This window comes from Alexandromys fortis, unplaced genomic scaffold, assembly GCF_014885135.2.
Source record: "Alexandromys fortis isolate MF-2015 unplaced genomic scaffold, M_Fortis_MF-2015_v1.1 scaffold_41, whole genome shotgun sequence".
Taxonomy (NCBI): domain Eukaryota; kingdom Metazoa; phylum Chordata; class Mammalia; order Rodentia; family Cricetidae; genus Alexandromys; species Alexandromys fortis.
Window position 1 is genome coordinate 8,426,202 of NW_026067923.1, and position 14,166 is coordinate 8,440,367.

Sequence of the window (14,166 nt, forward strand, 5' to 3'; positions counted from 1 at the left end):
AGAGGGGGAAGGTTATTTTCTGTGATCCTCATACTTCTAGATGTATGACAAGACAACAAAGTTCTATGTAAACTAAGGAAACAAGATCCTGTTCCTAAGAGCAGTCTGGAAGGAGGAACAGATGAAATTCGCAAGAGTGAACAAATCCCAACCTCTCTCAAGGTACAAACAGCAGACTCCAGATGTTTCCAGAAGGCCCAGAGAGGCAGCATGGCCTGCTCTGGTCACAGACTAAAAGGACAGGGGAAGTAAACCAGACACTTCAGCTGTCTCCCAGTGCATTCGACCCTTAAAGAACCTTACCTTGGCCTTGTTCTTTGTTGTTTCGTCATCCCCAAACCAAACCGATGAGGTGGACATCTCAGCCCCCTGCCCCCCTTCACTCCCTGGAGACCCAGGCAGAGGAAGTGACTAGCACCTGAGCATGCATACAGTGTCAACTGAGGACATCTGCAAGCTACACACCCACCCTGGTGGTCATGCTGCCATGTTCTCCTGAAGTCGCGTTTTCTCCAACGCATTTTGATTTTCTTTAGAACAACTGAAAACAAAGAAAAGAATTCTTTTAACTTTACCAAAAGCTGAGTGGGGAAGGAGGCTGGGCAGCCCGCAGTTGATCAGCATGGGCTCCGCGGCACATGAGAGACCATGGCAGAGTCAGGCATCTCAGACCTCAGCATAGGCAGTTGTAATGAATTTGTGGGAAATGGAGCAGTAGCTTGTCATCGGTTTAGTGTGCATCTGTGACCTTGGCTTTTTAACTAGTAAGGTTTGTACATTGAAGCTTTCTGCTTTTGAGGCCACTTAATGAAGAAGCACAGACATGGTAAATGGACTCTTGCTCCCATTCGCTCCCACATCTGTATCTTTATTCATCCTAATTTCGTAAAAAGAATAATCAAGGGGCTGGAGAGATGGCTCAGCAGTTAAGAGCACTGGCTGTTCTTGCAGAGGACCCGGGTTCAATTCCCAGCACCCACATGACAGCTCACAACTGTCTGTAACTCCAGTTTCTGGGGATCTGATACTTTCACACCAATCCACATAAAATAAAGTTAAATAAATTAAAAAAAATAATAAATAATAATCAAACTTTGTATACCTTCCGACGTTGTTCTTACAATTAGAGTAAGAGAAAATATAGATGTTATATTTGACAGAAATCAGTATTTAACCTACCGTTTACCTTAAGATAATGGCCTGGAATAAAAACAGAAAGAGCGACCCTTAGCAAGCATGTTCAACATTCCTGGATCCTGAATGTCTTTCATTCCCTACCTTCCTGGTTCCTTACAAGGGAGTTTATATCGATGTACCAGGTAGTATACCAAGTTTAGAGGGATAGGACCCACTGGAAGGAAGCTGAACATAGATATACAAAACAGGTAATGCTAGAGCCCACTAAATATCTCAAGAGTGCTTGCCAGTAAGACATGAGGACCTTAGCTCAGATCCCCAAGAATTCATAGAAAAAAACAGGTATGGCTGTATGCTTGCTCACCTGTAACACCTGCACTGTGAAGGGGAGACATGATTGCTAGGGCTTTCTAGGCACACATAGGTACACACGCAAGGCATATACACACTCATACATACCCACACAAAAATGAATATATAAATAATAATTTTTTTAAAGAAACAGGTAATACCAGAGGTTTGCAGCTGCACCAAATAGAAACCTGCTTGAAGGTTTTCTTTGAGTTTGGAAGTGTTCTGAATGACTGAGCTGCTCGCACATTGCTCTTTAGCAATGGAAGATCTTTAGAGATCACAACCAAGGTCAGAAGAAATCTGAAATTATAAGCCACTAAGAATGTGAGTCCTTTACACAGTGGTATTTCTGCTACCTGCAGACAGACTCGTGCTTATTTTGCAGAACATCACACACATAGAATAGTAACTGATTCCCAGTATGGCCACTTCAGAATCCGTGCAGTCAGCAGCTGATAGCAGTCAGACGTGTCCCTGTATCCTATATTGTGTCTGACTAAGGCTGTAGAAGGCACCTTGATAAACTCAAAATGAATCTTTGAAGTCAAAACCCCACCTCCTTTGCCTGCAGTTCTCTAACATGGTGAATGTGCTTGGTCACTTTGGGGCTAGTTGTTCAGCCCACAAAATACTAACAATTATGTATCAGACACCTGGTAGTTTTCTTAAATTATTTATGAAGAAACTGATTTTATCACTATTTTTTTCTCAATTGAAATCATCTTTTTATATGGCATGTTCATTTTAAAGTACAGTTCTAAAATATAAAAATAAACAGTTCAGTCAGGCCATAAATCTCAAGATTATTTTAAGAGAAACTACATCAAACCAGTTGGTTTGCTTTGTATTTCTTGTCTTTAAAATAGAAGTATCAGACCTTTATCTATAAGGTAAAGTGGTTACTCTTGCTAAGACCTGCAAGTGGCTTTCGGTTTTGTTTGCCTTTTCTTCTGAAAGATGAAGATTTTTACCTTTACTCCTGTTGCCCTGTGAGAAACAAAATTGAGGAAAAGCTCAGTATGAGGTGAAGGATTGAATAGGTCAGCTCAAGATGAGTATTCAGATAACACATCCATAAATCTTATCCTGTTATTTACACTGTAAAGGGAATCAAAAGGCAGATTGTGCTTGGAGAAACCGTGGTTTGTGGTTGTGGTGCTGTTGTGGTGTTTTTTGACATTGTTAAGAAATTACAGAAAGACTTATTTTGACCTGATAAACAGTTTACACTCACTTTTTCCCATAATGATGATCTTAAAAAGAGCAATTTAAGCCAGTCGGTGGTGGCAAACGCCTTTAATCCCAGCACAGAGGCAGGCAGATCTTTGTGAGTTCGAGGCCAGCCTGGACTACAAGAGTTAGTTTCAGAACAGGCTCCGAAACTACAGAGAAACCCTCTCTCGAAAAACTAAAAAAAGAAAGACCACACACACACACACACACACAAGAGCAATTTAGGGGCTGCTTAGATGGCACAGAGAGAGGCTAAGAGCACTGGCTGCTCTTCTGGAGGACCGAAGTTCAGTTCCCAACACTTCCATGATGGCTCACAACAATCTGTACCTCTAGTTCCACTTACATGTATTTGGGCTAAACACTCACATGCATAATTAAAACTTAAAATAAAAATAAAAACAAGTCTTAAATAAAGGGCAGTTTTCAAGCTGTTATTCTTTTATATAAAAAATATATAAAAGCTGTTATATAAAAAACTTCATTGCTGGTATTTTGAGTGAAAAGTAAATGTGCTTTTAAAATGGATGTTTTAATACTATGATGCTTTATAACCTGTACTTTTTTAGCATGCTCGTAGGAAACCTCATGAAATTTATAACTATTATGTCTCGATAGTCCTCCCCTGCTCCACTTTTCCTGATTCATGTTTTTCTTTCTGTCTCTTTTAGTGTTTTTCTAAACATGCCTTCTGTTTTCTTTTTTTGCCTATAGTTCTGAGACAAGGCTTGGCATTTAGTCAAATCTACCGTTTTTCTTTGTCCGATGGCACTCTTGTTGCTGCACAGACGAAAAGCAAACTCATCCGTTCTCAGACAACTAACGAGCCTCAGCTTGTAATATCCTTACACATGCTTCACAGGTAATTGTCCACTAAGCCTCGGTTTCCCTTCCCTGGTGGAGAGAAATGCACGAGCAATATGCTACCATATAGCTAGCCCCTCGGGTTCCACGGACTCCTGTTCTTTTACTATGGCGTTATAAACTGTAAATGAGATTGTTGTTAATTCTTGGTAAAAACCAGCAAAGTCAGGCTGCCCTTTACATTTAATGATAAGAACACAGGGATTTTGTTGGGCCTTAAATCTCAATACTTGGGAGGCAGAGGCAGGTATTTGAGAATTGGAGGCCAGCCTGGTCTATATATATAGCACACTCTAGAACAGCCAGGAATGCAAAGAAAAGACCTGTCTCAAACAAAAGAATACAGGGCTTGCCTTCACCCTCCTATTACACTCAAGAAGGGAAATCACCACAGATGAGATCAGGAAAATTGAAGCTAGTGCTAAGATTTCTAATCCTGTGTGCTTAAACTTTCAAATGTATATTCTTAGATGACTTTTGATTTTTGTTCTCATGTTTAAATTTCCTCCTCACAATAGACTTTAAATTGAATGGTAATAACCACTTCTATAGTAAAAGAAAGAAAATTGAATGTTGATTTTAAATAAATGTCATAGAGCATATTGTTTTAGATACTCATTTAGGAAAATGATTGAATTTCCGATTCTATAAATGTTTATGTATGTGCTATGGGGAACTTTATGAGGAGCTGCTAGGATGTGTATACAGTTGCTCTGCTTAAAGAGTCCCATTTTATTGAACTTCTCAATGATTTTGCTTCTAGTACAGGAATAAAAAACTCAGGCAGCTGTAGTTTCTAACTGTTAGTAAATCAGACCTCAGATTGAGACTGTAAAAGTGATTATAGAGATGGCACATTTCACCGCCCCCCCATACACACCTCAACTGAAGCTGATGTTTGACAATCAGTGAACATATTTGGTAACTCATAACAGCTGCCAAGGCTGAAACAGAAGCTCATGGGGCTCGGGAGACCTGCTTGTAAGTATCAGTTAGGGAGACAGATTGGACTTTTCCTGGAATGGGGACAGTTCAAATCACAGACTGTGCCATCCCAGGACCCCTCCACAGTGCATTCTGTTTTCCTCTAGCCTACGGTGTCTGCAGAGAGGCCTTGTATCTGTTATACAAGGGAAATAATTTCTACTGCCTCTAAACTGGCCATCTCTAACAACTCAGGGCCTTTAGCCACCTTGAACAACGTGACAGCTCTAAGACTCTGAAGGCATACAGACGTGCTCACTGTTGGGAGCTGAAATTTGTGCTCTTTAAGGCTGTACAAGCTCAGTTGTTCATGAGGAAGATACATAATTGGAATCTTTTCTAATATCCTGTTTGCTTGTTGAAATTTCAATATGGAAGTAGTTGAATTTAACACACACACACACCCTTCAGCAAAACCACAGACATCTTGATGAGTTGCCTGAGAAACATCTCTCTTGTTCCAGAACTGTACGTGTTCGGTCTAGTCTGTAATTGCAGGTGTTTTCATCCAAGTCTTGCCTATCCCTTAGAGGTAGTCTGCTTTTGTAAAGAAAAGAGACCCTACCATTTTTAAAATTAATAACAATTTGCTGGGGTTTTTTTCCCTTTTATCTTATATATGTTTCTTTCCTCATACAGAGAGCAGAATGTATGTGTAATGAATCCGGATATGACTGGACAAGCGATGGGGAAGCCATTGAATCCAATTAGCTCTAGCAGCCCTGCCCATCAGGCCATGTGCAGTGGGAACCCAGGTCAGGACATGACCCTCAGTAGCAATATAAATTTTCCCATGAATGGCCCAAAGGAACAAATGGGCATGCCTCTGGGCAGGTTTGGTGGTTCTGGGGGCATGAACCATGTATCAGGCATGCAAGCAACCACTCCTCAGGGTAGTAACTATGCACTCAAAATGAACAGTCCCTCACAAGGCAGCCCCGGCATGAACCCAGGGCAACCCACCTCCATGCTCTCACCACGGCATCGCATGAGCCCCGGCGTGGCTGGCAGTCCTCGCATCCCACCCAGTCAGTTTTCCCCTGCAGGAAGCTTGCATTCCCCTGTGGGAGTTTGCAGCAGCACAGGAAATAGCCATAGTTATACCAACAGTTCCCTCAATGCACTGCAAGCCCTCAGCGAGGGCCATGGGGTCTCATTAGGGTCATCGTTGGCTTCACCGGACCTAAAAATGGGCAATTTGCAAAACTCCCCAGTTAATATGAATCCTCCCCCACTCAGCAAGATGGGAAGCTTGGACTCCAAAGACTGTTTTGGACTTTATGGGGAGCCATCGGAAGGTACAACTGGACAAGCAGAGACCAGCTGCCATCCTGGAGAACAAAAGGAGCCCAATGATTCCAGCATGCCCCAGGCGGCCAGCGGGGAGAGGGCCGAGGGCCACAGCCGGCTACATGACAACAAAGGGCAGACCAAACTCCTCCAGCTGCTGACCACCAAGTCTGACCAGATGGAGCCTTCTCCCTTGCCCAGCTCTTTGTCAGACACAAGCAAGGACTCTGCGGGTAGCTTGCCTGGGCCTGGGTCAACACATGGCACCTCGCTCAAGGAGAAGCATAAGATTTTGCACAGACTCTTACAGGACAGTAGCTCCCCTGTGGACTTGGCCAAGTTGACAGCAGAAGCCACAGGCAAAGAGCTGAGCCAGGAGTCCAGCAGCACAGCTCCTGGGTCAGAAGTGACTGTCAAGCCAGAGCCAGTGAGCCCCAAGAAGAAAGAGAATGCACTACTTCGCTATTTGCTCGATAAAGATGATACTAAAGATATTGGTTTACCGGAAATAACCCCCAAACTCGAGCGACTGGACAGTAAGACAGATCCTGCCAGTAATACAAAACTAATAGCTATGAAAACTGTGAAAGAGGAGATGAGCTTTGAACCCAGTGACCAGGTGAGTTTCTAATGTCTTCTCCCAGTGCGCTCATCTGTATCATAGATTTTTCTCCAAGGTGACAATTTGTGACTCAGGAAAAATAGTATTTTTGTTTGCGGTCCGTATCTTGTACCAGTTAATTTGCGTGAAACTGATTTCTCCACACTCCCCCAGCAGACAGTGACAAGAGTACCAAGGGCTTAGAAGGCTGTGTAGCTTGCCTCCCGGACCTTCAGCCTCGCACAGTAGGCCAGAGCCGCTGTGGACATGGAGGACGTAAGCGTGCTTGTGCTCTGGTGGGTTTGCTTAGAGACCCAGTGGGAAACAGTTACGATGGGCACGAAGTCGTCTTTAGAACTGGGGAGGGTATGAGCAATACACGGTAGATTTATCCTTGGGCCATAGGGCATACATTAACGGGGGTGGACAGGATAAAATGCAGGCTGCAACAGATAGCTGACCCCTAAGTTGGTGACAGTCACTGTCTTAGTCTCAGGCTTTGTCAGAGCAGACTTGAGTATCTATCTACCTCTCTCTGACTATGATCAGAATTTAGCTGGTTCTCATACCCAGTGAAGACCCTTCTGGAGAGATGTAGAAGAGTCTCATTGACCGTAGGTTAAAAAAACACATAAGAGAAAGTGGATGGGAGGAGAAAGTTACCACGGCCATTATGTATCGATTCCAAATGGAATAATGGGTTGTTTTCTCTCCTTCACATCTTCAAAAGGTAACATCTTGAAGATAGTCCAGGGTACCCGAACTAATGTGCAGAATCATCTTTTTTTTTTTTTTGACAAAAAGCAGTTCTTATAATTATACACTATGATCCACTGTAGAATACTACAGTCAGACTAATTAACATAATATATCACCTCATAAGCTGGTCATTTTGTGATACAAATATTTAAAAACAAGCTACTCTTCAATATGCATTGTTACTGTTGCCACCACCTTGTACAACAGATCCGGAGTGTTTGATTCCTTGCCAGCACTTAGGCCCCAGCCCCTCAGCTGTTCTAGACAGTACTCAGTGATGAGAAGAGCCCCCAGGGAGATGCAAACCACTGATGTTTTCACTTAGTTAAAAGCAAGTGATAGGTCATTGCAGCTATGGTGGTGGGATCTCTGACTGCACGTTAGTGACCCAGCCTAGCCTTCCCCAGTCCCTGACGGTGGCCGTCCTGTCACAAAGAGTGGCAGACTCTTTGTGAGTCATGATTGGTTAAGCAGTGAGGAAATCACAAGGGCCTTTCTCCTTAAAATGGCCTATAGTTTGCCCTTGAAAGTTGGGCTGCAAGTCAGAAAGTAGTGTGTCACCAACCTCAGGAGACCCAGACCCTCATGCCACGTTGTGCCTGTGAGCCCCTGAATCCACAGAGGCTGGATTTGGGTGACAGTCTGGATGACAAAGGCCATGTGCTTCTCAAAACAGTCCCTGCCAGCCAGGCAGGCTCTGAGCAGTTGATGTCGATGGCTGCTGCTGATGACATGGGAAGGAGACTAGAATCACGTTAGCATTAGTGATTGGTCCTGAAAATTGGGCCCAGCACAAGGTTCTGTGCATCAGCAGAATAATTCATATTGTTTTAGATAATGCTGTGAAATTGTGAGCAGAGGACCAAGCACAGCAGGAAGTTAATTGCAGTGTCTTGTGTGATTGACAGGTGTGTTTGCATCTTTTTGAGTTTACTGGATTAGGTAAGGCAGAGGTAGTGGCAGTTCCGAGTGGTGTCTGAACATGCTAGAGGGCAGATTCTGGACTCGGGAGATCCACTGAAGCCTCTCCCTCCCTCCAGAGACAAAACTGTTATGTCTCAGGCCTCAGACCCTAGGGACTGAGAGGGACAAAGCAAGGGATCACTATTTGTCATCACCTTGTCCGGGTATATTTTCACTAAAGTCAGACGAGAAAAGTTTGGGGATTTTTTTTTTGGGGGGGGGGGTTATTCAAGAGAAATTATTTCTAAGTAAAATTATCTGAGAAACAAAGAATAGTCAATATAAATATGTTGTTTGAAGATTAATAAAGGCAGGGTCCACAGGTGTGTGGGGGCACGCACATACATACACACACACACACACAGAGGAATTATATTTTCCTTAATGGAATCTAGCCCCTTGCTCACTCACCTTCTTGCTACTCTCTCCCAAACACCATCTAAAGTACATCTTCAAAGGGCCATTTCAGCGTCAAAAACAGCAACGAGAAAAGTTACCACAGGAAGTATGTTTCACCTAAATTTAGATCAGAGTTAGCATGAGAGAGGAAAAAAAAATGTGATTCTCTCACCTCAGCTCTCCTTCCTTGTTCCCTAAGGAGGAGATCTCCTGCCACCTGCTGTCCAGGTTTGTTAGATTTTCAATTCAGAGATATAGAATTAAGTAAGCAAAAACAGATAGGAAGCCTGGATTGACTGTCTCAGTTTGACTTGGAAAAAAAAAATAACTGTGTGTCTTTAATGTATTACTAGCTTTTTAAGGTCAGGAAGTACTTTGGTGGCACGTATTATTATAACTAAAATAGCATTTAAAAATAGGGTGGAGCAGTTAAACAAGATGTTTCTACGCCATTTCCTAGCAAACAGGAAACAGAAACATTTCCAGTGTGTTTACTGCCGTAAGTCGTGTGTTATTTACACAGTGGAGTGTGGCTGGCATTCAGCCAAGTAACTCTTCACTCCCGTGTTCTCCTGCTGCTCTGCTTGACTCCATTAGGAAGGCAAACCACATTTTAAACTGGGAGTGCCCGGGAGTTACCCTCCAGATACAGTAGAATTCCTTCACAGTTCTCTGCCGAGCAAATAGTATAATACTATATTTCTTATTTAAAAATAGTTTCAAGAGGTACTTTGTAATTAATGGGCATGCTGTGTCATTAACTCATGTGGTCCTTTATTTCCTTCAGAGAATGAGTTGAGTTGACACAAAAATTTTAAAAACAGAAAATTGAAAACTTAAGGAAATCAAGTCTATTTTTCATTTTGTAGAACTTTTATAAAATCTTTCTGACTCACTTTCTGCCAGAAATAGTTGAAACTAAGTACTCAAATTGATGAGGCTAATTTGAGCATTCAGATAGATACCTAACTGAAACTTTGAAGTGTCTCTAAGCATTTTTAAGGAAGGCATTGATCTCTTTGTCTTACAAAGAAAATGTTCCTAACAAAGTTGGTAGGGTCTGAAAGACCTTCTGTGGGATAGAAACTACAAAACTGTAGATTTTCTCTCAGAAGCATCAAGTTACCACATTTCAGCACTTCTAAAACTTACATGAATAATGAAGAAAGTGCTAAAATCAATCTGCCCAAGGGGTATGGATACTCTGTGATCTATTTCTTTTAAGAATATTTAAAATAAGCTTACAGCCAGGCACAGTGGTGTGCTTCTGTAATCCCAACACTGGGACAGGAGGATTGTAAATTCAAGGTCAACTTCGCGTAAGGGGGGGGGGGGGGGATAAGAACTGATAAACAAATCAGTGTTGAATGCCTATTGCAAAACTGACAAGGAGTAAAGCCGTGTCTCTAAGTTGACGTGCAGCTTGAGATGTTAACCTGGATGAATTCAGATAGTGTCCAGAGGGGTGGGTCTACAGAACCACGAGAAAAAACCCTACAGAGCTCTCACAGGTGTTGTTTCACAAGTTAGAGCTGTGCTGTTAACGTCTCCCTCTTCCTCCTTTCCTATGCTGGAAATTGACCCCAAGCCTCTCGGACAAGCTTTACCACTGAGCTGCATGTACACTCACATAGATACTTGAACTCAGAAATCAAAGCTTGAAAGCTGGTTTAACTTTAATACATATCTTTTTAAAAATAAGGGGTGGGTAGCTCAACTCTTAGTTATAAGTTATTTGAGCTAGGCATTTCCCACATATCTATAATCCCAGCACTTAGAATGTAGAAGAGGGAAGATCAAGAATTAAAAGGCAGTGTTGGCGCACGCCTTTAATCCCAGCACTCGGGAGGCAGAGGCAGGCGGATCTCTGTGAGTTCAAGACCAGCCTGGTCTAAAAGAGCTAGTTCCAGGACAGGCTCCAAAGCCACAGAGAAACCCTGTCTTGAAAAACCAAAAAGAAAAAAAGAAAAAGAAAAAAAAAAAAAGAAAAAGAATTAAAAGCCAGACTTTCATACAGAGGGAGTTGAAGACCAAACTGGGCTATATGAGACCCTGTCTCATTTTTTTTTTAATAAATTGATTTTAGTTATTCAAATATATCTTAATATATGGATATAATATTATGTGCCTGTGTTGTTAAACTACATGTATTTACGTTTATATATACTTAGCATATTACACAGAAATAGTTTACAAAAGAACCATGGCTAGGCATGTTGGCCTATGCCTTTAATCCCAGCATTAAGGAAGCAGAAGCAGGCAGCCTGGTCTATAGAGAATTCTAGGACAGCCAGAACTGCACAGAGCAGTGGAAAACACAGACTTACATTGTAATTCATAACAGTAGCAAAATTATAATCAGGTATTAGAAACAAAATGAGTTTATGCTGAGAGCAGTGGTGGTGCACACCTTTAACCTCAGCACTCTGATCTCCGGGAGGGAGGGAGGGAGGGAGGGAGGGAGGGAGGGAGGGAGGGAGGGAGGGGGAGGGGGGAGAGAGAGAGAGAGCGAGCGCGCGCCATGGTTCTTGTCACTAGAAGTCTCTATAGGCTAGACATGAAACATATGCCTCAGGAGGCAGAACACAACACTGCAAGTTCAAGTCCAGCCTTGATAATAAATTTATTTTGTTTAAGGCAGTTTATAATTTAGTTTGTCTGGAAGGAAAGAAGGCGAAAAAGGAAAAATAGGAGGTTAGATCTAGCTAAAATAAAGTAGATCAAGTTAATAAGTGCTGTGTTTGGTCAGCATCAGCTTCTGTTTATCTTGTAACCTAAGCTGGTTAATGAGAAAACCACTGTCCTTCAAAACAAAATAAAAGCAAACAAAAATCGAAATTCAAATTGAAAAGCAAGACTTAGTTCATGAGTCCTTTAAGCATATTTTACACCACCATCCCCCAAGGGAAATAGTCATTGTTCATTGGACCATATTTTCACCAGCTTTATTGTTATCTTCGGAAAACGTAACCACCAAACCTAGATCCAAACTGTAAGTCACAGTCCAACTCTAGGTAATTGGAGATATACCTACTCATAATTAATGGGGTGGTTTGTATAAAATTCAGGGAATATATAAACTGTCGGTAAGTCAGGAGGTGGGAAACAGCTTTCGGATTCTGGTTTCTAGGTGAGGGAGTCAGGGCTCAGAGATTGGATTTACAGCACTTGGTGGATTCAGTTATGAAAGATGGTTGGTTCATTGCTAGGCATGACATTTGCTCATGCCTGCTTTTTTCACTTGGTGGGGTCCCTTTTGATGGTTAGGTCTGTGGCTGCCCATGGTGGGGGTGGGATCCCCTCTTGCAGCATGGGCCTGGATGTACAGTTCTGTTTGTTAACTGCAGCCTGGCAGCGAGCTGGACAACCTGGAAGAGATTTTGGATGATTTGCAAAATAGTCAATTATCACAGCTTTTCCCAGACACAAGGCCAGGAGCCCCTGCTGGGTCAGTTGACAAGCAAGCCATCATCAATGACCTCATGCAACTCACCGCGGACAGCAGTCCCGTTGCACCTGTTGGAGCCCAGAAAGCAGCGCTGCGAATGTCACAGAGCAGTGAGTATGCGCTGTTACCGGCTTTGCTGAAAAATTTCCCATTTAATCCCCATCGGAAACAGATTATTAAAGTCTGCCTCAGTTTAGTTACTTGGAGGTTTTTTGTGATAAAACAGCACCATCTACTGTCTTGGTCTGTCAGTGTTCAGAAGGATTCTGGTCCTGCTGAGATTTCTCTGCCCGCTGCAATAGGAAGGAAGATTCAAGCCAGGCATGGTACTGCATGCATGACAGCAATCCCAGGCATGCAGCTAAGATAGGCGGATGATGAGTTCAGGGCCAACCTGAGCTACCTAATGAGACCCGGTCTCAAAAAAGAAATTAGATTATCTTTAAAATTTAATTGTTCAGAAAAGGCTGCTCACAATCAAATGCCTTGCTCTGCCATTTAGGAATCTTATTTTAAATTTGTTTGAGCTAAGTAAAAAATGGTATTTGCTCTGATCACTTAGCAAACTTGATCCTGGCTGAAGTTTTTAGTTTTGTGTGAGAGAACAGTTTTTCTATAGCACACCCATGTTTACAGAAAGACAACCTCTTCAGCGCTGGTAAACACAGTGACTATTCCCACCTCAGATAAATGAGCTGGTGCCTAGCACTGTTCTCAAGAAAACAGAGAATGGCTGTCTTTAGAAACTAAATCCATTCTTGCAAGGTTCTTGGCCGTTCTGGAAAAGAGAAAGGAAAGATGAATTTTTGTTTAACCAGGGCAATCACAAAGCTAAAGAACTAAGAGAATAAGGAAGGAAACATACAAGATACTTCTCATTAACCCAAAGAGCTAGCAATGAGCACGTGAGGGCTCACAGCTCCTCCTCTCTTTAGAGATCTCAATGGGACTGACTTAGTGAATGGCCAGGTAACTGACCCCAGGAAGGCAGGACTGAGCATGGCACGTAATGTCCATTCCCAGCCTTAGTTTTTCTGGATGTTTTATTTCTAAATACCGTAGATTACAAAGTCCCCGCCTCTTAATGGTGCTATTGTAGTCTGTTTATAAAGTTAAAAGAAAACGAAGTACTTGATATTACCTAATAGATCTATCTATTTAGAGTTAGAGCAGAGACCTGTTGATGATCACGTATGCTGCATATGTGTTTTGTATGTGTGACTTGTCTTTCATGTGGGTAGTTGGTCCCTGGTACGCACCTTTGTCATTTTACAGGTGACAGTTTCCCTAAACGCTACTATTGTTAATATTCTTTTTCATTGTCCTTTATTAACCTTCAATTTTCATTTGTTTTCTCCTTAGCTTTTAATAACCCACGACCAGGGCAACTGGGCAGGTTATTGCCAAACCAGAATTTACCACTTGACATCACATTGCAAAGCCCAACTGGTGCTGGACCTTTCCCACCAATCAGAAACAATAGCCCCTACTCAGTGATACCTCAGCCAGGAATGATGGGTAATCAAGGGATGCTAGGAAGCCAAGGAAACTTAGGGAACAATAGCACAGGTAAGGGCTCAACGGACTGGTGCTTATTGGTGGGTTGTGTAACTTAACGGTGTGTTCATGCACATCAGAGTAGTAGAACTTCCCCGGGACGTGTTAGCAGCTGTCTGTTAAAGTGCGGAAACCCTACAAAGTCCCTGAATGTGGCCTGTGGGAAGCCACTACAGCAAGATGACCAGGTCATCCTTCAACTGCTGCTCTGAGGTTTCTGAACATCAGTCTTGTCCAGACTTCCTTCACTTCCATCCCAGCTGTTGGTCTGAACATGGAAGGGCATATGTAAAATAGCTGGATATCCGCAAAAATGTATTGATGTATTTGGAATATTTCAGAATGGAAGTTTAAATCCACCAGTCTTCCACAATTCTAGGTCCTGTTTCCACTCAGGAAAAAAATGTGTTAAAAATGCAGGTCTTTTTGCCTAACTTTTTGCCTTTTCGTTGTAGTCTTAATATGCAGGGGGCTGAGGCTGGAGGGTGACTTGAGCCATACATCTTTATGTGTTCTGCTTTTGTCTTCTGGTTTTCTTAACTTATATGCATTTTCATAGCTTCAGGCCAGGACAAGA

At 42.4% G+C, this 14,166-nt stretch overlaps 1 protein-coding gene across 2 annotated transcripts in view; it reads left to right on the forward strand.

Annotated features, from left to right (window-relative positions):
• Ncoa2 (nuclear receptor coactivator 2) overlaps nucleotides 1-14,166 on the forward strand; it is a 224,205-nt gene that overhangs the window by 182,904 nt on the left and 27,135 nt on the right. The window contains exons 10-13 of one of the 2 annotated variants that reach the window (XM_050142073.1): nucleotides 3,439-3,586; nucleotides 5,212-6,481; nucleotides 11,932-12,142; nucleotides 13,395-13,601. In XM_050142073.1, coding sequence (XP_049998030.1) covers nucleotides 3,439-3,586; nucleotides 5,212-6,481; nucleotides 11,932-12,142; nucleotides 13,395-13,601 — 1,836 coding nt within the window. The remainder of the gene's footprint in view (nucleotides 1-3,438; nucleotides 3,587-5,211; nucleotides 6,482-11,931; nucleotides 12,143-13,394; nucleotides 13,602-14,166) is intronic. The other variant, XM_050142074.1, reaches the window with a different exon arrangement.